The sequence below is a fragment of the Aythya ferina genome (assembly GCF_964211825.1).
Source record: "Aythya ferina genome assembly, chromosome: 1".
Taxonomy (NCBI): domain Eukaryota; kingdom Metazoa; phylum Chordata; class Aves; order Anseriformes; family Anatidae; genus Aythya; species Aythya ferina.
In genome coordinates this window covers 170,287,793-170,315,732 of record NC_140296.1, presented here as the reverse complement: position 1 = coordinate 170,315,732, position 27,940 = coordinate 170,287,793, and the positions used below count along the sequence as shown (strand labels likewise).

The 27,940-nt window shown below is 40.2% G+C and overlaps 1 protein-coding gene across 14 annotated transcripts in view; it reads right to left on the bottom strand.

The window, feature by feature from the left end:
• The window catches only part of GRIP1 (glutamate receptor interacting protein 1), a 316,765-nt gene that overhangs the window by 138,173 nt on the left and 150,652 nt on the right, over positions 1-27,940 (bottom strand). For 2 of the 14 annotated variants that reach the window (XM_084492325.1, XM_084492321.1), the window contains exon 1: positions 11,900-11,985. The exons of the other annotated variants lie outside the window; for them this stretch is intronic. In XM_084492325.1, coding sequence (XP_084348451.1) covers positions 11,900-11,954 — 55 coding nt within the window. In that variant the 5' untranslated portion in view covers positions 11,955-11,985. Of the gene's footprint in view, positions 1-11,899; positions 11,986-27,940 lie in introns of those variants that run through there. 14 annotated transcript variants of the gene reach the window in all.

Genomic DNA, 27,940 nt, shown 5'->3' with positions numbered 1-27,940 from the left:
CTGGAACAACAGTGGTTACTTCTTTATTTTCTGGTCTTCAGATCTTAAAGTCAGGAATTTGAGACTGACTATTTGAGTGTCCTGACATACTCTATATCACAGTATTTCTGTTTTTAACCATGTATCAATCTGTGTATTAAAAATTCATCTCCACAGTCAGATCGAACACTGATCTTTCTGCATACAGGTATGCAACAATGCAAATGTGACAGGTTGCAGGGAACATTACTGTTCTAGACTGTAGATTTACCTCACTCTTTTAAGGAAATTAAAATTTAGAATTATTCCTGCTTATATTGTGCAAATTATTTTTTTCCCCACAATTACTACTTGGGATTTGAACTATTGAATTACTTTTTAAGCTTTGGTTTTGGTAGTTTAATAGTCTTTGTATGTGTGTGTATCCATGTGTATGCTTACAGACATACATATATATACACATACATCCTCAGTGGTTTTTTTTTTGTTTTTTTTTTTTTGTTTGTTTTTAAGTTTTTCAGGTGTTTTAATATTTTAAGCTAAGCTACTTTAACTCAGTTCAACCACGCAGGTGTCTAGATCTAGAATTATTTTCAGAAGTTACTGCAGCTTTGCAAAGCTGACCTTTTTCTCTTCATTCAGTGTATGCAAGGAATTTTTCCAATGTCACTAGGCATTACAACATTGAGTTTCATTGATATCATATAGAAATTTTCCATCTAAGTTTCTAAACTGTGAACAGTTTGCAACAGTCAGTTGGTGTGATGTCCTCAGCTCTGTAGTCAACATTTACCTATATTTTTCAATCCTAAAGTTGGTTTATGAACTATAATTGGTTTTAGTCTATTCTTTTGCTATTCGCCATCATTTTTGACATCATCAGGTATTCTGTCTCATAAACTCCAGATATCATAGCAGTAGAAGTCCCAAAAGACAAGTGGTGTGGACAACACATGAGATAAGAAGACGTTTTGTTTGCAGTCAAAGGAAGAGAAAGAGCTTTGTTCAAATTGCTGTTTTAATTCTTTTTTCAAAACCAGTCACAGTGAACATCACGTCCTCATATCCAAGCAGGAAAAGTAAATCATATTCTGATTCTCAAACTAGGGCATATTGTTAAATCTCTATTGACAACTGGAAACATAATTATTCATCAGCTTGAAAAATAAGTAGGAAACCGTATCGATATATCAAAAGGTAATCCGAAAATTATTCCAGCTAACTATAAATCATCCAGCTGAAAATATGTTTCAAACTCTTTATCAAGCTTACTTTTCCTTTGGTATGTGTACACAAAAAAGTCATCATGGGACAGGCTAAGGAAATAAAGAGTGTAGGCTTCTGTGCTCATGTGTTCGGGTTTTGGTAAACCCTGCTAACAGTTCAATGCTGATTGTGGGCTTTGATCAAGTCCCTCAGTGCAAAAGTCTTTAGTTTGGGGGGAAAAAAAAAAAAGTGAAAAAAGAAAAGCACCCATAAAACTTGAATTTATATTTAAAGCTGTTCAAACAAAAAGATGTTCCTGAAAATTCAAGAAAATTTCAGAATCTAACACATGATTATGAATATCACTCGTCTACAAAAACCTTTTCCATTTTACATGCCAGCACTCAAAGCTCTATTTCTCCTCTTTGCTGTCTACCTTGCCCTATCCTTTATTTCCAAACCAAAACAAAGGAGTCTCTTTCCCAGTATCATCCCTCTGCTATTTCCTTTTTATGCTAACATGGATAGTAGCACTCGCTGTGAAAAGATCAGAGGAAATTGCACTTACTTCATTGCTCTATGCCTAATTATGATTAAATATAAGTAGGGAGGGAGCTCATTAAAGTAATTTTTGGCTCCAGAGAAATTCCTGAGAAATACTTGAAGCACAGAAACTTCTCAAGCAGTGAATGAACACGTGAGTGGAAGCTCGGCTGTGCTGAGTGGTACCTTCTGTAGGACAACAGAGTGGGAATTAACTGGCCCATTTCTTCCTAGGCAGCTATCCATCATCTTTCAGCAGTATCAAGACCAATTTGGACCAAGGTCAGAATTGCAACAAGTAAGAATTCACACACAAAAAAGACCAGATTATTTTATTCACAATGGGTATTTAGCTATTGGGCTCCAAATTTCCATTAAACATAAAATTACACGAAGTCCAAAGCACCAAGTGCTGGTATATTTTTCCTCTTTACAAGACTGATTTTTAAAGAAAAATTCTTGTTTCTTGACATAACCAACTATCCAATTCTCTGTCTTAAAAGTAAGCATAGCAGAAAGAAGAATCTGTCAAATTAATTTCAAAGGTACCTATACACACTTAGTGTCCTATGGGTGCACTTCAGTCACCTTTTTTGCTCCCCAGGGCATCACTTGAACTACTGACGAATTGAACCGTTGCTTCTGCACACTGACCTGGAGTTCTCAAACTCACACATATGTACAACCACACCATGCAAACCACTTCCAAATGCTATAGAGCCCTTCTGGATAATGCTGGAACCAAGAAGATCCATCCTCTCCTGATGTCCTATGACAGAAATCAGAAAAAGTCTAGACATTGCTTTCATAAACTGGGGGGGAACCATGAAAAAGAAATAGCCTGCATTAACTTCTTACTACCTTTGTGACCTCTTCTGTCTACCAATTTATTTGCAAAAGTAGAGGTGTTTCTTTTGACAGTTTCTTTTGACTTATGGCTACCTTGAGAAGCATCCGTATATCACATCCAAGCCCAACCAGTCCAAGCTCTCAGTCTGTGTAAAATTGTGAGGGTATGAATCCCATGAAGAATAAGGTCGGATAACCCATGTTTTTGTAGGGACTACGTGCAAAGAGGCTGTTGATTTGCTCTTACACTGGACAAAGGAGATCTCTGCACTGTGTTACTGCCAGAGATGCAATGAAGAGAAGTCAGCCTTACTCCCTGAGGCTACAGTTACCATCTCCACGCAGCTGTCAGCCAACACAGAGCAGCTGCTGCACAATATTACATAGCATATGCACTTAAGAGGTGAATCTCAGATTCACATTTACAGGATCTCCTGCTGATGGTGGTTTGCTGGCCTTATGTGAACCGCCCTGACATAGACCACAACACAAGTGCAGAAGATGGAACTGAGATCTTCCGCAAAGTCTCCTGAAGTGTTACCTAACTTCCACTTGCTGCTGCTGGCACTTGGAAGGGCTCATTTCTGCCTTAGGAACTCTGTAATGTCGCGTGAAAGTGGCAGCCAGGCGCTTTTATCGCTGTGTTAACACTGCTCTAGAATGATGATGGACATCTAGACAATTGATGGGCAGCTAGACAATTTTCTGGACGGTCCCCAAAAACCTCCTCACCAAGTTCCATCTTCCTCCCTCACCAAAACCACACTTCTCTGCAATGCTTTAAGACTGATAAAATAAAACTCATCATGGAATTACTTCTTTCTCTACTCCTTCTCATTGTTTGAGACAATAGCAATGAATTTCTACATTTACATTTGTTTCTTTTTGAAGCTTGCAATTTCTTGTTACTTCCAAGATTATTTTTTTTTTTTTTGGTCTGGTGGAAAAGTACCTCTCGTACTACATATCACACAGCTTGTCATGTTTTCTTTCAATTACTAACTGGATTTAACTCAGTGGAACAAGAGCTGTGATAAATTATGCACAGATTTAACAAAATGGACTCCCAATCCACAGGTGCTGCAACAACATCAAAATACCTTTGGTCTACAGAAATTTAGTACGTGTACACAAACATGTTACTGAAAGGAAAAAAAACACATTGACCCTCTTGGTGGAAAACTTAAAATACTCAAAAGCTGCCCTCCTTTGGACTACTGGGGAGAAGAGGGTGATATATCAAATTAAGCCTCACAGTGTGGTATGAAATTTCATCTTTGTTATTAATACCTGGCTTATGATATAGAGAACAACGTGCCTACAATATCTGTGCAGAGCTGTACTGCTCTCTGACACGTCACAACACATGCCTGATGTCCGAAAAAGGAGTGTAGATTTCAGAAATGGTTTCTGCCAGGGTTTCAGGGCTATCAAATTCTAGTTCATTAAGAGTGTAAATGTTTCCTTGAGAAGTATTGGGGATTTAAACTGTGTTTTATTGGTGACATTTACCAATACACTATGGTAATTCGGTTGCTTGAATAGCTGGTATTTCTTTGCTAAACAGCTTTCTCTGTTCCACAGAGAAGCTAAGAAAGAGTAGGCCTGGTAAATGACACATTATTTCCAGGAACATTTTCCCCCACACAATTATGCCTAATCTTTTTAATCAGTCCAATCTTGAGTACCTTTTCTGCCACAACATACTTGCAGGAAAGCTTCCTCTTCTACTAGAGACACCATTCCCAGCAGTATTAATAAAACCTGCAGATAAGCAGTTCAAGGAATGGGATATGGAGGTGGCAATGGAGATGCATGTACCTGCCCCTCTCTCTGTGATCACAGCTTTCTGAAAGCCTTCCCTTGGGCTGACATATTTGAATATAAAACTATTGGGCTGACATATTTGAATATAAAACTTCTACTTTCTTCTGTAGTTAACAATCAGATTTTCACTTGAGGAAAAAAAGTTGAAGAGTTTCTTTTTGCTCACAGCTTGCATAAAATTTGACATTTCTGGACAGCCTTCTGCTGGTGGAGCTCCCAGGGTGCAGGGCAGGAGAACCTCACCTCCACCAGTGCTTTACCTGTTTGGAGGGGTGGTATAACCTACACTGACAGAAAAAAAAACTCACCCTTTTATATGCTGTGCCTACTAAGCACATCAGTATTGCCACAGCAGTGGAGGCTGTAAAGTGCAGACTGGGCACAAATCCTTGGAGTCATGCTGGGAGACAGATTAGGCTGGAAAAAATGCAGAAATCTGCCTAAAAATGCAGGTATGCTCTTATTCGACAGGGAATCTTGGATTTATCAAAACCCAAACCTTAATATCCATAAAGCACATTAAAGCGCATCCTTCCGTCATGTACAGGAACATGAAGAATTAGAGCCTGCTTCCACCTGAGGTCTCACCTTCCTAAAATTTCTACATGAATACTACTAAATAATCAGAGACTTTGAATTTATATTGGTAAAACATTTGCATAAAGTGATCAGTTTTTAATCCCTACTGTTTGATCCTCAGCAGTGCCCTGCCACAAAACAAAGGCCTGCAACGAGTACCATTTCTTGTCTCCCACCCCATGCCACCCTTTCTCCTTTCCATGTTGTCTTGGTTGGACTTCACTCAAATTAATAATGATTCCTAATAATGACAAATGCAGAGTTAGCTTGGTTGTGAAGGAAAGCCCCATGCTCTCATGAGAATGCAAGGATATATGTTTTTGCACCATTTTCAGCCCATATACCACTGTACCTAGGATGGGCTCCTGCTTAGCACTCTTCTTCGGTCCACCTCAGGCTTTCTGTGTGATGCTGGACACTCATCTGTATTTGATTCCTAACAGAAACAAAATGCTTGGGTGTTTCTGAGTCTCTGCTCCCTGCTATCTGCTGGAACTATTTGAAGCAGTGATAGCACTGAAAATAAATTCATGAAACATTTGCAGTGCACTTCTGTCTTCCAGCAATGCCAACACCACCCAGAGCCAGAACGGGGTTCCGCTGTTTACAGCTCAAACAGGTTGCCTGATTCTATCACAACTGGATCCATTTACCAATAACCTATTTTTTTGAGTAGCTTCAATTCATCTTTGGTATTTGAAGAGCCTACAAACTACTACATAATAATCTTTTCTTCCCCCTCCCCCCTCATTTGTCTTGGAATATTTTTGTGAGGGCAGAAGTTCTGCCATGCCCTTCATCCTGGTAGGGACAAGGCACAAAGTCAAGGACACTTGCTGAACTCCTTCAGCCAGAATTGAGTTCACCAAAAATAGCCAAGAATTTGTGTTAACTGACCCAGTTTCTGCAAATCTAAACATGCGGGGGAAAACATTAAAATGATCTCTACTTCTTATACGTGCAACAGATATCATAGCTGTCATATCAGATATCAGCTCCATATATCTGATAGATATCGGATAGCTAACGGCCGCTCTCTATATAATTGCTTGGGGTTTTCTTTTCACACCTTATAGGCATCTACATGCAATTATGTCAGCATATCTAAAAGGGAGAGAATTTCTCCCCACAGCTCCTGGCACACACGTGCCCAGACCATCAGTGGTGCTGCAGTGGTGCTACTACTGTGAGCAGGACATACTCGATCTGGGAAGTATTTTTGTTTATCTTCTCTGTCAGAGTTTCACATAGATTAGTTAGTATGCTGCTGTACTTCAGATCATCCTGAATAATTAATAAACAGTTTGGCATTTCTTGAATATATTAGCGGTGAAGAAATATTGCTTGAACTTGTGAACTGCCATCAGCTTGCTGAAGAAGAGAAAACCTTTTTTTCCTCCTTTCTTCTTACCCGTTCAAAGAATTCTTTTGAACAAAAAGACAACATTGCAAACAACTAATACTCATTAAATATAATAAATCTTCTTTTGTTCTACACATATCCTGTGCTAGAAATCCTAAACAGCAATTACAGAAGGAACATCTTAAAAATTAATCTCTTCCCCTTTCCGTCAGTGATCATAATGCCCTTTGAAAGCATCTTTAAAACAATCCTGGCTAAAGGCACTCTTAAGTGCAAATAAAAAAAGATTGGATAAAAAGATAGGATGGATGAAAAATCTAGAAGGGAAATAATCACGCAGTCTGCTCTGCTCTGTCATAGCCTCCACCAACTCCAGCAACCATTGCTCCACTGATGCAGAAAATGGAGCAAGGAGGCCTGGCTTTTACACTAGGCTGCCACTGACAGCAGGGGGACATACAGCAGGGCACAGGGCCACTCTTTGCCTACCTTTTTTAAAATCCAACAAGCAGTCTTTCAAAAGAAAAATTCCAAGTTCCAAAGTTCAAAAATTCCAAGACATCAACTGTGAAACATCCCTTATGGACAGCCTTGTCTATGGGTGTCCCCTTGGGATCCCTGGTATACTCTCATGAAGCACGTGTTGATGACAGCCATCACTGAGGATAGGCTGTGCTGCTGGAGTTGGCCCTGAACTTCCCACACATGAATAGAGGGGAAAGTTTCCAAATTTTGCTTCCACTCTTTATTCTTTCAACACTGTTTGATTACTAAGTCAGAAAAAATACAGAAGTTGCTTTTAGAAATACAATGGAACAAAATCTGAAATGGGGACAACTTGGGTAAGCATGTGTTGAACATGAAAAACCTCAAAGCACATTGCAAAAACTCCAGTTGCGTGCACAAAGCTAGTAAATTGCTGTCATGATTAAGGTGACTAAGGTATCCTGATTCTTTGGAACACTAGAAAGTTTGTAAAAAGGTACTATGTAGTCTCAAGTCCTTAACATCGTTTTCATTTTATGCTGTTAAAGTGTTTCTGTGTTTGTTCTCCTTGTAGTTGCTTGTGCACAAAGCAAATTATAACTTAAATCCAGTTTGCTACCTTCAGAGTTCATCCTTTGATGCTTTAGACCCATAGCCAATCTTTTGATAACTGATCATCTTGGAAATTGGAGCACACCATCCTGCCTTTTAGCTTTGCTTTGTCTCACTGTATTGGAAACATATTGGGAGCATAAAAATCTATATCTGCAGAAGTGATCTGAATGTGCAGCAGGTGATAAATTATCTTGAAGATACACTATGAAGCCATGATGGGTGAAAGGCAGACCACTCAGCTCCTCACACTGCTCACTGTGTAACAGCAGCTGACGGCTTTATCAGAGAGCTCTCATTCTGTTTCCATTATAATAATATCCAGAATAACTTCACTGATCCGAGTACGCTTAAAAATGCATCCCTGCCTCTAACAAGAGACATTTTTCAGTAGATAGACTAAGTAACACAGTTTCTTAAATGACCTGTTCTTGGGGCTAATAAAGGGAAAAACAAACTTGTCCACACATAAATAATGACAGCCAAGGCTTTGTAATGCACTGCTTGAAAGGCAATTTTTAAACTATAAAGTGGCTAATTTAGCTGCGAATCTGACTGGCTTACATATTTCAGCAACTTTTCACCATTGCACTACACTGTTATGCTTAACATAATTACTATAAATTGTACAATTTCAATTTCCCACTTATATTAAATGCAAGTGATCACCACAGACTCTTTGGTATACACAGCACGCTTCTCAGTGCCCAAGGTACTACAGAAATAAATCTAGGGAAGAATTATATTTCACTGCCCCAAATATAAGCTACCATTCTCTCTCAGCCTGATACTTCTCGTAGGGGGGTCTATAAAAACTGCTACCACCTCAGATTTTTAGTATGGTTTTTGGCTTACCTTGCTGTTTTGGGAGGGGAAAGTGATAAAAGATTTAGAGAACATATAAAAAAAAAAAAAAAAGAAAGAAAAAAAAGACTCAGTGCAAACCTTAGTAGCTTGTATGGTAGAGAAGATACCTTTTTTCTTCAGAACTGCTTAACCACTTTTACCTCAATATTTATTGCTTAAATATATATAAAAACATTATCTCCAACTACATATCAATAATCACAGTTAAAAAGAGACCAAACCATCAATAGATCATCTCAAAGGTAAAAATAGAGGTTTACACATGAAGGAAAATAGGTTCACCATTCACCATAAACATTTTAACTATAAAAAACACTTGTAACTGAAATGCATGGAACAGAAAACAGATTTTTTTTGGTTCTTAACCAGACAGACTAGATCTGAATTCAATCATGTCTCATGCAGGATGAGACAACCGCCTCATACAGCATCCTTCTTGAAAATTGCATCATCAAAACCAGTAATACTTCTTGTCCACGGTTGCTTATTAATAGATACAAGTATGGAGCTTCACCTAAGGTTTGTAACACGGTATTTCATTACTGAAAGTCTACTGAGCTCCAAAATAAAGGCTCGCAAAACTGAGGTACTGATAAGAGTAATGCACATCAAGGGAAGTAATCTCATAGTGTTTCAAGTTTGCTGTATGAAGAATTACTGTGTATTTTTGCTATGTATTTTTCCCTAAGCATGGCAGTTGATACAATGGCACTATGGAAAAAGAATTAATGCACAACAACCTCAGCAGACACAGCGGCCCTTGTACCCGAAGGAGCAACACAGCACGGAAGGGATACATGGGCCGATGGTGGCAGAAGGAAAGCAGGGTCATTTATTCAATGGCAAACGGTGAGGGAAAAAAAAAAAAGGGCAGATTTTGGTATGTCTGCAGACTGGCTGACTTTAAACAGAAGGGGTTGCATGCAGTGGGGAAATGGAGAGAAGGGGAGGGGTGCTTCCTAAGGGCGGCACTGACAGGCGCTGAAACAGGAGCTCTGCTGAGGGAAAAGGAGACCAAGACAAGGTATTTCTGCTTTGAAATTCACCCAGCAAACTTGGAGACTTTACTTTCTGAGATTTTTTTAAATGAGGAATTGAGTGTGTGGAGCAATCCAAGGAGACACAACTCTGCCTTTTGCTTTGAAAGGTTAAGATGAAGCACAGGAAGAGGGGAGCGTAATTGTTGTAAAACACAATATTGCCTGAACGTCTTCCTGCTGGGAAGAGTTGCTTTTGGAGAACCTCCAGCTGCCCAGATGAGACATTTCAGTTTACATCCTTATCTGAAAGAGCAAGAAATGAAGTTGCAAGCTTACTTTGTCAAGACAGGCATGAAAAATGGCATGTGCAATAAATGAAAGCAAAGATTTCTGCTTTGTGACATACAATTAATTGCATGTATAACATTTATTAAAAACACAAGGCACTAATCAAGTGTCTTACTTATTTCTTTCCTATTTCTTTTCACTTTGGCAGGTCTTGAAAGATAGTAAAGAATTGATTTGGGGCAGCTGCACTAAGGTAGAGGATTAGTGTACAAGAAAAGACATTAGCAGAGGCAGGCTGGGGGAAAGTACTGAGGGAAAGCAATAAAGCATGGAGCAAACCCTAGGACTAAGAGGCAAGGGGCTCTCCCATCTGACACAGGCTACAAGCAAGAAAATTTTCTCCACGCCAATAATATGAAAGTCCACCAGTGTCCTCTGATATCCCAGTTACATTGAGCAGTCTGTGGCTGGTGCCTGAGATGCAAAAGCAAAGGCCCAGGAACACCCAGGAGTTCCCCAGAAGAACAAAGGTTGCACTCAAAATGGTGAACACTCAGGAGGCTGCCAATTAGGACAGCAACCCAAATCTGTCATGAATTAAGCTTACGTTATATACACACATCTCAAGGTTGTTTGGGGTGTATATTGGCAGTTAATAGTAAGAAAAGCATAAGACAAACTTCTCTAATGCAAAATAAAAAAAATAGCATCACACCAGTTCCTACTGGAAGAAGTAGAAGGACCGAGGAGTCTCAAAGGAAGTTAAGATCATTTCAAAGGGAAAAACCACCAGCCTGAGTTCTGCTGGGTGATGGAAGTGTGAAAGAATTAAGATGGCTATGATGTATAAGAATATTGATTATTCTAGGGGAAACCGTATCTAAGTGGAGCAACAACTCTCATCAGCAAGAGAGTAAATTACTGTCCAAATCTGTCTTATGAAGACATCAGAACACAAAAAGGTTCCGCTACACAAACCAGGAAAAGAAAAAATGCTTATATCCAGCTTGATAAATGTATAATAAAGCTACCAAAATAGAAACATTCTTAACATATGAGGAAAAAGAGACATTACCCAGCACAGATTTGAAAGAGAAGCAAATCTACAGAGGAAGGGATGCTTAATAAATATTTGATTTCGTTTGTTTTCAATGTGTCCCTATACAGCAATCTAAAGAACAGGAAAATGCATTATACAAGTTTGATTACAATATTTTTTTCTCTTTTCCCATGACTGACCTCATTGTATTAGCATCCTACTCTTTCATGCTTCTCCAAAATAAAATACCAATTGATTTTGAGCTCTATTGATTAATACTCACGGATTTCTGATTTTTCGAGCTAGGCTGATACAGTTTCCTTTACATATGGATGTGTTTACAGCTGCACAGGAATGCCCATTAACTGTTTCACAGCACCTAAGCTAAAAACCAGAAGCTTCTGATTTGCACGCACGTAATGCTACTACAATGTTGGAAGTTTACACAGGCACACACATGTAAAGCCCAAACCCCCAAATAAAACCTTTTTACACAGAGAAGGGGAAAAAAATCAAATAAATCAGATATATCTAAGTTATTTTAAACCCTAAAATACTTTCATTTCTGAAGACTGAAGGTGTCTTATCCAGCCAGGTTTTCACACAGCTGCTTTAACAATCAGCCAGGACTCCCAGGAAGATTCAAGGAGTATTTTAAAGTTGTGAGTGCTAAAACTGGAGACCACAAAGATTTACAGTAACAGAAAACACACGCTACTCTACCAGGGAAATTAACTTCACAAGTGTGACCTGCTGGTGCAGCCCTGAAAAAAAAAGCCACACACTGCTATCTGTACCTCATCTCATACAACATTTTTGGCTTTAGGATCTAAAGCATGCATAGAAATAGCTTGTGAAAGGCATTCAGTAACAGAAAGCCACCCTGTATATAGGACCTGAATATCACTGCCAGTTGTTTGTAGTAAGACAGAGCATGCACTAACCCATTAGAGACTCCTCTGAGAGGTCTGCAGAAATACAGAACAATTACATCCCACAATAACTTTAGCACTTAAGAAAAAAAATTCCTTCTTTAGCAATTAAAACAAACTGAGGAAAAAAAAAAGAGAGAAAACATGAACCTATTCAGCTAACAGGAGCACAGCATGGGACGTGTAAGGATTTTAGCTGCAAGAGCCCCCAACCCTCTCCGTATCCCGAGTTCTTTGTTATCTGACAGTAAATTGTAAGGCTGGTCATATTGAAAAGTAAAAACATCGGGCTGTGCTTCGGGAAGGCTGCTCCAGGGATGCCAAATGAATAACAAGGAAAACACGTTACCTTTTGCAAGTCTCCTCAGAATTTGACAGCGGCATTTGAAAGAGACAGCTATCATTCTTGCTCGCTGCCTTCCCTGGCAAGGCGCACGCGGGACTCTGCTCTGCCGAATGCAGCAGCAGCAGCAGCATACGAATTCCTTGCGCACATGCCAGGAGAAAGGTAGCCCCAGCGGGGAGTGACAAAGCTTAATTCCTCCTGGCTGATGCAGAGATCAGCTCCGTGTCAGCCGGCGCGGCTGTGCCACTCGCTGCGACCGCTGCCACCACCTGCGTGGCGAGCTCGGCGGCTCACAAAGCAGGATTTCTTTAAAAGCCACAAGGCAGCCCGCCGCACAAAACGGTGGGGGCCCTTGAGCAATCCCTCACATCCCCTTGCCATGGACAGAGCCTTGGTTTCTGTGCCACAGGAAGGGCCCCACGTTTCAGCAGAGGTGGCGGTTTTTGCCTGTTTCCTCCTATCTTTCATTTCCCTCACCATTGCCTTGGAATAAATAGGGCACAAGCCCTAGAAATCCTAGTTCTGGGGGAGAAGGAGCCTACTGAACATGAAAACGTTCTAATCAAAGCACAATGAAGCTTTAATCTCACAGATACATAGGGGAGAGGAAAAGAAAAATCCTGATTTTATCAGCAGAAAAGCTTTTTGACAATCACAGACAAGTATATTAGAGCAGTTGAAGCAAAGACCACAGGGGGAGGGAGAGAGCAGAGGGAAAGTGATAGATTGGTGTGTGGGGGCAGGACCACCAAGCATTTGATCACACCAAAATAAATAAAATGATGCTACATGGAAAGCACACCGTGAATCAGGTCTTCCCTGCTTGCTAGAGAAGAGACCGGCTTTTAGTGCATCTTAAAATTTACTTCACAATTAATTGCGCCAAACATGGCACCATTTGTAACAAGTCAAAGGATTTCTTCAGCCCACCAGAAGCTTTACACTCTGATGTCTATCCAGACAGCAAATTAACCCGCCTTTAACAATTCATTCAGGAAATAATGAAGTGGAACGCACTGCTTAAGCGAGAGCTCCATCCCATCCTTACGGAGCCAAAAATTGCCTCCCAGACAAAACTCCTCATCGATACTAAAACCAAGCAAACAAACAAAAATAAACTGTATAAAGTCATCAAGTCAGATTTATGCACAAAACCCACGTGCCGTATCAGACAACCTCCTATAAAACAACAGACAATTATTTCTTTGTCAAGACTTCTGCTTCACGTGGGTGACATACCTAACACCGTGTTCATATATTCTCTGTCCCATTCACTTGCCTCCATTCCAAAATTGGTTAGCTTATCTTCCGACATCCTTTATCCACCACCCTGTTTAATATTACCATCCGGTGTTAGAGTGAACATTTTCTACCATCAGCTGCTGAAAGCCAGAAGCTAGGGACTGCCTTGTACATGGAGCAGCTTCTTTCTCCCTGCCTGGGCTGTGCTGCATCAGCAGCTCTGCTCTTAACATTCTCCAATGAACTATTACAGTAATTGTTTTCCTTATTTTTGTTTTATTGGTTACAGCAGCCGCCGTATTTCAAAGGCAAAGGTGAAACACTCAATCAGCACAATTGCAATTGCCCAGACAGGCCCAGTGAAAATTGATTTTATTTCATTGTCATTAAAACCAGATAGAGGTAATCAAGTTATCAGTTCTCCAACCTTGTTATCACTTCTGCTGGTGCCCATTGTGGCAAACAGCTTTCACAGATGTTTTACAGGTGCACCTGCAGCTGGCTCTGTAACCACAGCCCCTCTGGGAATGGATGAACTAGGGTAGAAGGTGGAGGATCATGCCAGTTTAATTGTGAGGTTCAGCAAGAACATAGGAGACTTTGGACTGTCCCACAGGAAGGGGGAGAGGAGGTCTTGTCCTTCTCATAAAGATGAAGCTGAGAAAAGAGGTCACTGTCTACCAATGCACTTTTGGAGAGAAATTTTGTAATGATCCCTTCTTGTCACCTCCTGCTCAGGTAACAGGACTTGAAATGAATAATACCAATATCACCCAGTTTCCTTTCTTCTCCCATGCTAAAACTGATAGAACAAGGCTATGACTTCAGCATGCCGTCCCTCTCACATCTCGTTCAGAAACTGCTCTGAACCTGTTGCTCCCTTTCCGTGGACCAGATTCTCTATCACTCTCTTTTCACCTGCCAGGTGCCTGTCCTTGATCCCGTAAATGTTGTCACACACAGATCAACCTGTTTAAACGACTCCCTTTATCTCTACAGTAAGCAGAAGACACCACAAGATACTTGAGCTGCCCTGATGTTTGTTCTTTGACTTTTCCCAGTCAGCACAGCCAAGGAAGACTGCGTGAAGTGCAGCATCAGCACTGTCTACATCAGGCAGGCAGATCTCCACTCCCACCTCTTTGGAGTAACCTTGCAGTCACCTGGAGCCTGGGGAGCCTGGGGTGCTCCTCCTGCCCTTTGGAAGGTGTTTGTAGTGAGTAGCTCTCGGCTTGAACATCCACTTTTGTCTTTTTTTGTCCTTCAGAGCATGATTTTGACATCCTCAAGGATTCCTGCTGTGCAGAGAGTGGCAAGAGGTTGTATCTATGCCTTGAGAAGGAAATTGCTCACTGCCTGCCTTTGTGACTTGGTGCCATGACCTACACTGGTTCAGCCCCCTTTTGCCTCAGAGGAGGCAAAACCAGGCGCATTCATAGAGCTGGGAGGTTGTGACAGAGGAAAAAAATCAAGCCTTTGTGTGAAGACATGCTGAGCCCCAATCCTATCATGTAAAATTGTATAAAACTATAAAAACAACACAGAAATTGTGACACATATGGCAAAAACACCTGCAGACCTGGTCAAGTAAGGCTTCACTAACAGAGAAAAGATGTGGTCCTTGATCCAAAAAGCTTATTATACCATTTACTACTACTTCTGGATTACTGATGCATGTTAAATGGCCTCTGAAGCACCGCAATAGCCATTTGCAACCAAGTCAATATGATTATTTTTGCTTATGCTTCTTTAGACAATTTTCTGTCCTTACCAAAAGAGGTCATGTGCAGATGTGAGTTTCTCAAGATTTCATAAGACAAAGATTTTGTACTGCAAGTACAACACTGACTGTAATGATATATTGTATTTGCTGCAGTTTTTGTCCTATTTTCTTTAGTTCAAGAAAAGCAATATAGTTTTGGGGAAAAAAAATATTTACTCATGATGCACGTGGTTTTACCACCTTCTTGCAGGATGGGATCATCAGGATTGCTAGAAGTGTTCTTTCCCAAAGTCCCGATTCTGAAATTACTTTAAGTACACCTCAGGTATTCTTAATTGTACATATTTTTGTTGAACTTTCCAATTTCAGCCATCACTTTCTGAGATATCTGCATTTAGTTCTGCAGATGGCCTCTGGTCAGGAGGTGGAAAAACAAGGAAGGAAGTTAAAAAAAAAAAAAAAAAACACAACAAAACACATAGGGGGGTGAAGAGTAGGTAATGGAACATAAGGAGATCCAAAACCTTTGATCATAGTGAAAATATACATTCCATACAGCAGGGGTTAAATAAAGACTTTACTAATTATATTTCTTCCTTATTTATTAAAGAGCTATACAATTTACTAATATTTTTCTCAGGGCTTACCTGCAAAAACATCTTTTTTCTCTTCGCTCTGTTTGGACAGCAGCATGAATTTTTATCACTTTTATTGCTGCACTCATTCTTTTCTTTAGCAGACTGTAAGGTTATTTATAAACTCTTAGATATATATTATACACAAATGTTTTCTCAACTGAATTTATATTCCCAAGTACTCAGCAGAAGGTCAATAGATGAAAGAAGCTTATTTCTGTGTGATAAGGCAGGCACTATAATGTCTGTGTTCTATTTAACAACATTTTCTGGGTAAGGTATGCCAGTTGCATCCCCCCCCCCCCGTCCTTTTACTTTACAGGGAATTTGTCCCTGTGAGCTTTCGTAATTGTTTTGGTGTGTTGCATGCTCATATTTTTCTTCATGGGTTAAGCTTGTACGTCACCCCTCTGAAGCACAATGCTGATGGAGTACCACACATGGTCAAAGCCACGTACACTGAAAACCCACGCCTTTAAGAAAGCCACTGCAGGGCGTTCAATGAAGACAAGGATGTACTCAAACTACAGCCTCAATAGAACATTAGGACAACCACAAAGACGTACAGATATCAAATGTTTTATGTGTCAGGAAGGAACAATGATATCTAGCAGATCCATCTGGATAAGGAAGTTGAAATGAAATATTTCGAACTGTGAATTCATGAAGGTTTTGTACAATGAAATATCTTGTTCCATCATTTTAAAAGATTCCACTGGCATCTATCACATTATTCAAATTAAAAGTCAGATTTTTATGCAAAAAACTTAGTTCTGAAAATAACAAATGACCAGATGGATGCTTCTGTTTTGAAAACTCAAACGTTTCCACTAGTGTATTTTATACATTCTTATATCAATCATGAGCTAGCAACAAAATAAAGAATCTCAATCTTAGCAAAACAAAATTTGAACATTTTTCATCCCACAGATGAGAGATGTATTCCCATGCAGCAGCAGACTCAGTCAATCAAGCATTTTGCAATGGATGCTGTTTTATTACAAAGACTCCTCTTCTTCGCCACAGAATGAGGGAATAAAAAGTACAGAACAATAAAGCATCCTGTGGTTTGCCAATGCTCAGATTATCAACAGACAACTTGTCGGCTTCACATAATTTGGAGGGTATTTCAAATTTACATATTTATTAAATCAACTACAGCAGTTATCTTCTATCTGTATTAACCGCCTTTGCAACACTGTTGGACAATTTCCCCCAAAACACTGCAGCAGAAGGTCTCACAGATCATTAAAAGCAGTGAGAGGTGTGCAGGCTTCAGAGGATCATTGCTGGAGAACATTTCTTGCAAAAGGTGCAGCGTGTTGGAAAGTCTGGAGATAAGTGTGCTGAAAGTGGTAACAAATGATGCAAAAAGATCTATTAAAGATCTGAGTTAAGGCCAAAAGTGCTCTAGCACTGTATAAATATGGTAGTTTGGTTGCCCGTGAACAGATTCATAAATAATAATAATAATAATAATAATAATAATAATAATAATAATAATAATATTCAGGGGGTTCTGGATAGAAAAGTCTTAGTTCATCTGCTCCAGGCAATGTTAACCTTTTTGGATCAGCAGGTATTAAACATCTGGTGGTAAAATCAGCAAAGATTTCTGTGATGGTTTTCTACTGAACTGTTTTATCATACAGTTAAATAATAATGATTTAATTGATTTCCTAAGAAAAATCTGATTTAATGACATTTTATAAAATGCATAATTTAGTATAAAGGAAACAGAACATGTATGTTTTCTATAAGAAAATAACTCTCCAGTACACACTACCCTCTAGCGTAGCATAAGGAACAGCATTCCCTACGTTATCCTTCACAGTAATCCCATGCCAGAGCTTCACAAAAATGCTTTATTTTACCAGTCCATGTGAATCTCAGGCAAAAATTAAAGCTGTCCTTCTCAGTGAAGCTATGTTAATACAACAAGGTTGAGAGATGTCTTGGAATGGAGACTTTGTCCTCAAAAGACCTTTGAGATACATAGCACAATTCTGACTCTTCATTCCTAGCTTCCTTTCTGCTGCAGGCAAAATAGGCTGTTCAGCTTTTCTCAGGTTCTCCTAGCTGAAAATCGTTGTTTAAAAATAATTAGGGACTTTAGAGAATCATAAAATATGAAGATACTGCGTGTACTAGAAAAATGAGAAACTTTTAATAGCACAAGTACGTCGCAGTCTCTCAAAGGTAATTTCCAGCATACCCACAAACTAGTTGAGATTTAATTCAGAAAGAAGTCTTTTCAATAACCCATAGCTTGTGAGCCGTTTCAGATATAGCTCCCTTTCTAGTATGTCCACACGTCAATATACTCTTTCTCTGAATTGTTTTATGATGAGGTTAAAGAGTGCTTTCTTTGGAAGTATTACAAAAAATCTGTCCTTGTACCTTCTGAACTGATAATTAGCGAAGAACCCATCATTTTGCAAAATATAATGAAATAAACCACCACCAAGAATGATCTGTGCACCCTCCGAGCAAAAGAATTATGGAAAGGAATAGGTGTCACAAGCTGCAGTGCCCTTTCCAGGATGCTTACAGATCTCAGGGAGAGGAACAGCAAATAACGGCCCTGTCCAATGAGCACAACCAACCCAGCATGGGCTCCTGCCAGCACCATGCATATAATTACAGTCTCCGGGATTTAATGTAATCTCAAACCTAAAGGATGACTCTCTTACAAGCAGTTTCCACATGCTGCAGTACATGGTTAAAGACTCTTGTAATTACAGTTTCTATAAGGCTTTGTACTTTGTAGAGGCTTTTTCAATTAGTCAAAAGGCTGACCTTCCTATTGCTACATCGTTTTTTAACAAAGCGCAGTTAAGCATTTCCTTAAAATTACCATATTAGAAGCAGTGACACGCTCTTACACTTAGTAGAAAACAGCTGTTTTTATTCTAATTTAAAAACAAAGAAAGATTGTGATTCCACTGAAAACACTTGAACAAAAGTGGAATAATTACACCCCTCTCTAGCTATACTGCTTTGTTTCCATATTTTTATCAACCTATTTAGCAGCTGTGAAATTGGAATATCACACTAGAAAATAAAACATGTATTTGGAGGGATGAGACCAGAATATAACACAAGGTCATTTAATCTACTGCAGGAGATTTTTAGGAATTAACTCAGAAAGTTATCATGGGCAAGCCTTTCTGTTCAAGATACCATCAGAAAGGGTGACAATGAAAGATTGCAGCTCTGGAGATGCAGCACAGAGAAGAGATGGCACAAGCAGAATTTCCACTGACAATGTCCTGTGGCCTCCAAGTCACAGCAGCCTTTGCAGGATGGAGGGAAGAGCTGATTCACTGGTACGACTGCATTCTTACCTGTGTGCAAGCTGCAAGAAGACATGGTAGCAGCTGCTTTTCCAGCTGAGAGTGGGTTTGCATACTGAAATTAGGCCACATACCCAATGTTTGCCTGCGGAGTGAGCAACAAAGAGCCAGCCAGCTGGCACTGACCACTGCACTTCCCAAGCCACATCAAATGCCACCATATTTCATCTGAGCAGCAGTTTTGGTGTGCCTGAAAATCAAAGATAATGAAAAATATCGAAAAATTGATCCGATATAAAGGACAGGGAAAAAAAAACAGTGAGGGAAAGGAAGAAAAAAAAAAAGTAAGAAAAAGGATTTCAGTTTGAAAAATTGGTGCTGACTCTTCTGATTAGAACATGCTTGTTGGATAGAGCTGTTAACTCCCTAGCACATTCACATTTTAGTCATTTTGCAGGACGTTTTCCTGCAAAGTGAGACGAAAGCCCTTCTATGCCTCCCTGGTCCCTCTGCAGCAAGTAAACCCTCTGCTGTCCTCAGGTCCTCCCTCACTATTGCCCCTTTTTAGTGCCGTGCTGTGGCTGTTGGCATTTTGCAAGGTTGGTGCCACATTCAGTAATGCCAGTAACCTACAGGCTGCTGTGGACTCTGTTTCTGTTGCATGGTGATTTGTGACTCAGTGGCCAAGTGATCTCCTCTGGCTTTGTGTTCTGATGAAAAATTAGTTATGAAAACATGGCTTTAACAGGCCTTAAATGGGAAGCCTAAAATGCACACCAGGTCTTCTTTGGCATCTTCTGAAACCATGGACCTAATTGAGAAGGCTCATTCCTCACATTGCTATGCAAACTCATTTAGGTTTGGAGTCTCGGGAAGAGTGCCATATTGTTGTACATCAGCATAACACCGAATATGGCCAGCATCATTGACACTTTTGTACAGTCTTTCAATCCCAAGTCTTTGATTTAGGTGACTCCTGATTTTTAAAATGGAACTAATGTGTAATTAAGACATCTTGGATCACCAGCTGAACTATAACAATTTTAAAGGATTTTAAACCTCTGGCCTACAATCAGAAATCAAGAAATAACAACTGAGATCTACAGAGACTGGTGTTGTGTTTCACTGCAGACACCTACATCATGCCAGGGACTGCTGCACCACATAGCACAGCACACTTTGAATTCATTAGCCTAGCTCAAGGCTCAGAAATAAAGTGAGTTAGTCTAAACAAATTCTGTGTTGCTACGACCAGACTCTGTCTGGCAGCCAAATAAGAGCTGGCTTGGTTATCTCCCAATACTGCACACTGTAAAAGGACCAGTGTGTGTTACTAAACGCTTTTATCATCATTATTTAGTGAAAAGTCACACAGCTTAATCCGTACGTCTGCTGGGACCTGGCTCATCCAAACCAACTTAAGCATCCAAATACAAGGCCTAAGAACAAGGAACACAGACCCCAGCTGCAGTACCAGGGAGCCTATCCTGGAATCTGATGACTCCAAATGACTGAGCAGACTGTTAAAGATAAGTAAATGAATGGCAACTGTGAGAGTGGCCTTAATGCAATCATTGCATATTTAACTGGGGGAAGACTGAGTACCTTTATAGACAAGATCACTACCTGCCTTACATAAGAAAGCCCATACTGAAAGCCAATATTCAACTCCAGCACCTACACTGGGATTTTATTTGGTTTGGATGTTCAGTCTGCTTGCTTTTTAAGGGCCAAAAAACAGTCAGGGTACACAGGAGAGTACCAAGAGTGGTCTGAGCAATAAAAATTCCTTGTGTAGTGAAAGACTTAGCAAGCATAATATCTTATCCAAAGAGTTTAGACTGTGACTTGATTACACAGCATGTAAGAGCTGTCACAGGAAGGACGTGTTGAGTGCTCAAGAGCTTCTCCATCAAATACAAGGGAGGGGAATAGAAGCGGCACTCAAAGCCAGTAAAATTCGAACTAATCACAACCTTCTCACAGGGAGGTTGACTAACAGATAAAACTATCAAAATGGTTCCCCTCGGAGACACTGCCTGACTGCCTGCCTTTCTGGAATACCCTTCTTAGCAAAACATCAGTTACTGGACTTGATGAAACAGGATCAAATGACAGGATGGATGCTGCATCCTCCATACATGGGCAGTAGTCAAACATCCTACATGCCTTTTCTTGCCTTAGAAAGTATATGAAGCAAAATATGATATTGGGATGGCCTTCTGCTGTCTGTATCTACTTTAAACCTCTTGCTTTAAACAAAAGACATGGACAACATTGAAAAATGGATTCAAGAGTCTTCTGGCTATTTTCATCCTTAAAATACTCATCATTTTTGCACAACTATGAAAACTATACAAATAAAATGTTATTAAAATATAAGTCATGGTTTATCAAATATATTATTACTATTCATATACATATATATTTCCAATTTAAATTCCTAATACATTAGAAAAACTGTCCTATTATGTCTGCATTCTCAAAATGCAGACATTTCAAGGGCAGACAAACCGTTTTGTGTATCCACCCCCAGCCCCACATATCCAGTCCCTTTTGCTGTGAATCAAGAGCTGAGATCCACAGCAACAAAGGCCAAAAATGTATGCGCAGAGTAGCACAAAGCATGTTATTTATGTCAGGAAAAGAGAACATCTATAACGTGCATGACTGAAAATAAATTATCATCATGTTTTGCTATCAGGAAACAGTTAGCAAAACAAATGAAGGAAAGGTTCCTAGACAAGGGGTTGAAGTATTTGTAACGTAAGTCTCAAAAGTGAAAGGTTGATAACCTCAAGCTTGCTTTAGTGCCATTCCTCCATGGATCATCAGTGCTTTAGTGATGCCCCACTGCAATTTATCACATTTTTAATAGCTCCTTCTAAAATACTCTTCAAAAAGTTTGAAGCCTGGCCAGATAACATTAACACTTAAAAGTCTGTATAGACTCTTACCAGCTTTTGTCATGTGTGACATTATATACAATAAGGATCATCAGCAGACTGGGGGCAGCTAAATACATATGCAAAACAATGTGTTTGAAAAGATAACATTACAAAACTAAAATGTGCTGTTCACCAAAAAATATAAACAAACCTTCTGTCACTTTAAAAGACAAAAAGACAAAAAACAAAAAAAAAAAAAACAGCACCGAGTGTCTTCCTATAAAGAACATATCCTTCCTGGATTACTGCAAGCTTATCACTCGTAAACTATCAATTAGTAGTAACAAATCTTTGTTACTTGCACATATGTTTTCAAAGCGCAAACAAAGCCCGCTGGAATTTGTGACAAACTGAGGAAGGCCACGGCCTGCACCAGCTCGGAGGCACCTTGAGCCATGGGCCTGTGATGGGGAGGCCTCCCCACACGCTGCCCCTCTGCCACCACAGCGCTGCTCTGAAGGCCGCAGCTCCCATCCCTCTGGTCAAACACACAGCATTCTTCACTTTGAGGATATTTCTGTACATCTCTGTGAAAATTTCATAGTAACTGATTCTATTCTCCCCTTATTTTCCACACTGCTCTGCAATAAGTTTGGCCTTTCAAAATTTTCCTTAAAATTCGTCGCCTCCCTCCATAGAGCTGGGAATAGAAGAGCAGGGCTCTTCTCCTAATTATCAATTGGATACGGATATGCAGCACACACAAATTTTAATCTTTTCTCATAGCCCAGGCCTGAAATCCATCTTCTGCTTTTTACTGGACCCTTTCTGTTTGCTCATGTATTTCAAGAAGGGAAGCAGCCGTGATTTACTTTAACGGCCTCAGGGCAGTCCAAAAGGCCTGCAAGTAGGGGCAGTTACTTCTCTGTGCCTGTGACATGCCATTTCTTGGTATAGCATCGGTAAGTCCTTTGCAAGTGTCACTGCTATTACTATAGAGCAAGTTTAACTGCTGTTTGCCCACACTTGCCAGTCCCTCTATGCAACACTGCTTTCCCAGCTTACTATTCACATTATATCATCATATTTTGGATTGTTTCCCCATAGATGCATTAACTTGCCAAGTCATACGATATTCTTCTGCATACTATATATTTCTGGCTGTTTTAAAGACTGAACACACCTCCACTCTATGTAAATCTCCTTATCTAATTTCATCTGTTAATGTTATTAGCAGTGAGGTTGTTAAATCACTACTGCATTTATTACCCTTGAGCTGATGCCTGAGGGTGTTCTCAACCAACTCATTTTGAGGTATTCTCCTTTGTTATATTGTGAGTGTTTTAAATTCACCAAATACCAAGAAAGACCCACAACCATACCAAAGTATTGCATCAACTGCTAGTATTTCTTCTATTAACTCAGTATTATTTTCCAAACTGTGGCAGAATTTATTATTTACAAATCTATACTGCTTATTAACTATGGCTTCCTTATCTTCAAAACCTGAAATTCCTTCCCTTCTTTATTACTTATTCAGTAGTTACTTCATTACTGAATTTTTATAGAAAACAGTACTAAATTAAAGACAAGACAGCAGCCAAATGGATTTCTCTCTTTTTTTCTCCCCTCTTCTTAAGTGAACGTGCTGACATATTGCATGGCACGAATTTAGCTTTCCGTTCAAATTTAAGGTCAAACCCTATTTGCACCTACAGACACCAGAGAACAGCATGGTCACAAAGACAGAAAGTTGGCAATACTGTAAGCTTGAATTTCTTTGTATTTGTTCACGTGTCATGGCCTTTATGAAAACCAGCTTGCAGAGAAATTGCTGTAAAGTATTTGCCTTTTTTTTTTTTTTTTTCCCAATGTACATTTAAGTCTGCATCACACCAGCTGCTGCACTTCAGCAAGGAAATAAACTTGGTGCCACAAAGGGAAGGCTGTGTACGGATTCTCTCTGTGAACTTAGTTGGAAAGAGCTACATAAACTTAATTGATCAAAAGGGAGTCACAAAAGGATGAAATATTTTGCAGAGGCATATGCTAATGGTACTGCACCAACGTCCAAGACCTGCCGCCTTACAGGAAGGCTCCATAAAACTGTTGAGGTGATGGAAACGTTCCCGAGCCGCTGCTTGGAATTCAGAAACGGGATGGCAATGGTGCCATTTATTTATTTATTTTCAAAATAAGGCTAGAAGAGAGGGGCCTCAGCATTTTTAACAGGAAATTAGAAAGCTAGCCGATATAAATTCACCACCTATCATAGCTTTAACAGCCCAAGCTCCCTCCCTGCCTCTCCCCAGTCCAGACCTCTCAGCTGCATCTGAATGCTCAGAGTGCTTCTAATGGATAAAAATGGAAACAAATGTATGCAACAAATCACAGAGTGTGCCTCTGCCAGCTCCCCCCTTCTGATTCATCGTACCCAGATCTCCATACTGCTGCTACACATTAAAATCAATGTTCTGCCTCTTCATTATTGTCATTATTTCTCTTTCACTTCAGAAGTTTCCTTTCCTTGAGACTGCTGCCTGACCAGCTTGTCAGGACATATTTAAATCAATATTTTGTGCGTATGCGCGTGTGTGCCGTGCATCTGGATGCCATCTCATTACCATCTGAATCCCTATTATTTCTGTTGGGGCACAAAAACACAGGGGTACAAATCATGTCAAATGACAGAAGATTACAGCCATCTATCTCTATCATTTAAAAATCTGAAGGAACTGCAGATTTCGCCATCAGCTCATTTCACACCTGATAAGAAGACCTAAATAAAGATTGAATGCAGCACTTTCCACGATGCATGAAAACGCAATGCAGCTCAAGCAGAAGGCATTAAAGATTCATCCTATCCTTGGCCAGAATCGAGACTCAAGCTGCTCGTGTCAACATTGCCTACTGCACCTGCGGCTCGCCTCCCAGGTCAAGGAGGAAAACCCCTAAAGGCACGGGCTTTTAATAGGTAATTCAGACATTTAGAGGTGGTTGAGTGGCAGAGTTGCTCTTTGGGAGGGAGAAGACCCACTGACAGCAAATGCGACCAAGGCAGCCCACGCTCACCGAGCGGCCGCTGTCACTGGCCCAGCATCATGACATTCATCAAGTTCAGACACACAATACTAACATAGTTCAAAGAAATACCATGTAAAAACATTTAAATAGCCTCTCTCTCCTTGCTTTAATTTGGATATGAAGAGCCTCCACTGAAAGGAAACACCTTCCTGAAGTTATGTCCTAATGCAGATCCTAACCCACTGCACGCACATCCATAGCAAGATGCTACAGCCTTGAATTTCTTTTAATTAGAAACACAGCACTCTGCTGAAAGAGGTGTTTCATTTATGGCAATTTATGTCTCACAGAAATTAAACTGAGCCTACAGCTTAGTGACATCATTTTCACATGAGCCTTCAATGAAGATTCTAAATTTCCTCCAAAATAAGTGTAAAAAGTAAAAATAATATTAATCTATATATATGTACTTACCCACACACGGAGGCAGCACATTTTCCACAAGTGTGCTCACTTCAGGCTGTGCATTTTAAATGTGTGAATTTACAAAAAGCTGATGACCCAAAGACACTTTGCCACTTTTTGGGGGTCTCCAAGTGGCGCACATCTACAGCCTTTCGCCAGGCAAGCAGTGCTGCTCTTCCCACTGACTGCTCTCCCTGGCCTCTTCCCGCATCTATTTTAAGGCGACAAATTTGGGATGTGCCTGCATGTGAGGTGCAGACTAATCTTTTCCTTGTCTTTTGCAGAAAGATGAGGCAGACATCAGAAGAACTGCTTGGAACGCTGAAATGTTGAATTTGCTACCACAAGATGCTACCACCAAAAGCTGAGAGGAGAACTAACCAACATTCATAAAGTTTGTAGTACTTTGTTTATATTCATTTCATCTGTTTTTTCTCGGTTCCTATCAGTTACTCTGATAAACACACTCTTAAACCTCAACTATAAAATACAATCCCCTGAAAATAAAGCATCTGGACCCTCTATTAACATTGAACATTTAATTACTTTTTGTTTGTTTGTTTTTAAAATAAAGCCTGGGAACAAACCTTACACTTACTGTACCCCTTTAAGATCTGAGCAGAGGTAAACTTAAGTTCCTTTTTCCACTTACTTTTATAGGAACCACCGGCCCTGCTCTTTACAACATCTGGAAGCCCGTATGAATAAACATATTCACTGACATTTTCCCTTAAAGGGCTGAGTTTACAAACTAAAGCTGTAATGTAATAGGCTTCAGCATAGAGATAGTCAGAAGCACAACAGATGTCTCACTCAGAACTTGTACTTAAGACCTGTGATATTCCCAAGTTATAATGACAAGAAAGACCTGGGGGGCATCTGGAGAGGTGCCTTTAAAACAGAGGGAACCCCTTCCCACAGAACTCCCAGACTACAGAGCAGAAAAGGATTCAAATGCCTTTAAAGCGATTCCACGTGCTTCTGTTCTGAGAAAGAGGAATTTAAGGCTGGGCAGCAGCCACTGGCACCCAGCAGGCTGCCCTAGGAAACCCATCCCCAATGAGCTACCTGAGCAGGACCTTGGCACCCCACTAAGACTGCCACGGTGCTCCACACTGCACCCTGACATCTCCAAAAGCCGCTCAGATGTATCCATCATCCCATCCACGACCTTGAAATCTCCTCAGCTGGATTCAGGACTCAAGGCCCCTGTTTTCAGTTGTAGCTCTGTTAGATGAAGAGGAGCTGGAAAAGGGGTAAGACCACACTGAAATGCCTGGAGCTCAACCCTGCAGAGAGCTGCAAACCAGAAGAACATCCAGTCACTCTGAGCAGAAATAGAGACAGAAGAGAAAAAGGTACAGATAATTTTAAAGACCAGATTCTTCCCAGCGCCGTTAATATTCAGTTTATTCCACATGAAACATTTGTTTCAAGGGACTGAATTGCTCAGAAGATTGACTTTGATTTTGGGAGGCTTTCATTCGTAAGCTGTCAGTTTGGATCCAGCTGAGGGAGGTACTGATGGATGGTTTCTAATATCTAGGAGTTGCTTAGTGGTGTATGACAAATGACACAGCAGGCGCACCAGTGAGTTACACAGTGAGTCAGCAGTCCTTTCCCAGAAGGTTCAATACTAATTAAGAGGCAACTCTACTTCTTTGTGTAAGGCCACTTGAAAACTTATGCCCAAGCACCAGAAACAAATCACAGCTGAACTAAACACCTTCAGCTTCAGCGTGGAAATAAATAACAGCCGTACAGTTATAACATGGTGCATCCTTCAGTACACCTGTTACGTGTTTTTACTGGAGCAGTACATTTAGTAGAGTTATATGACGCCTCGCTAACAAAAAGCCACTTTTTGTTAGCTCAAAGATACTGTCAGTGTGGAAACGTTTGCCTTTCATTTAAAACAGCACTTTGGTGGACAGGCTCCTTCTCAAGTCCATCAATGAAACCTACTAAGTGCAGCTGGGCGCTATGTAGGACCAAGGATGAGTGCAGGGCTGTGTGGGTGTGTTTTGCATCGTCTCCTGTCCCCCCGGACCAGATCCTTCAGGCTGCCAGCAGGCCCCGTCTTTGGCCCTGGAAGCCAGCTCTGCCATTAGTGATGGATTTGAATGATGGTTTGTATCACATCCTTTCCTCTCCATTTACTGTCATGCTGAGACAAACAAGCTCATTTCTGTTACATTCAACAGAGAGAGACTGCCAAAACAGAAAAGGGATTTTTCTCTCCCTTCAGTTTCTGACTTGCACTGGTTGCATGGTGAGGGATGAACAAGAATGACAGATCCTCACAATTCATCCTCAGCCTCTCAGGGAGAGTGTTCACCTCTTTTTAGTCCACACCACCTCTGCCCCAGCCCCAGCCTTTCAGTGCTTAAAGCACTGCAAAATCCTGCCTTGGGGCCACCAGTTTCTGATCCTTGTTTTTTACTGAATGTAAAAGGACTCATGTGTAACTTGTGCTGTGCATTTACCAGCACAAAGAAAATTGCATTTCAGAGATGGGACAGATATCTAATTACAAGGAAATGAGTTACAGCAAAATGGCAGTAAGAACTCGTGTAGTAAAAGACAGCCTCAATTAAAAGTTACAATAATAGTGCAAGGAAAGATACAATATGATGCACATTAATAGCCTGCTCAAAACTCAACCCAGCCGCATTAGACGCAGGAAGTCATTTTCTGGAAAAGCTAATGAATCATTTTGTTAACAAGAAAAGGTCTTGCTGTTGATCTATGTGATCTAACTATTAGAATTA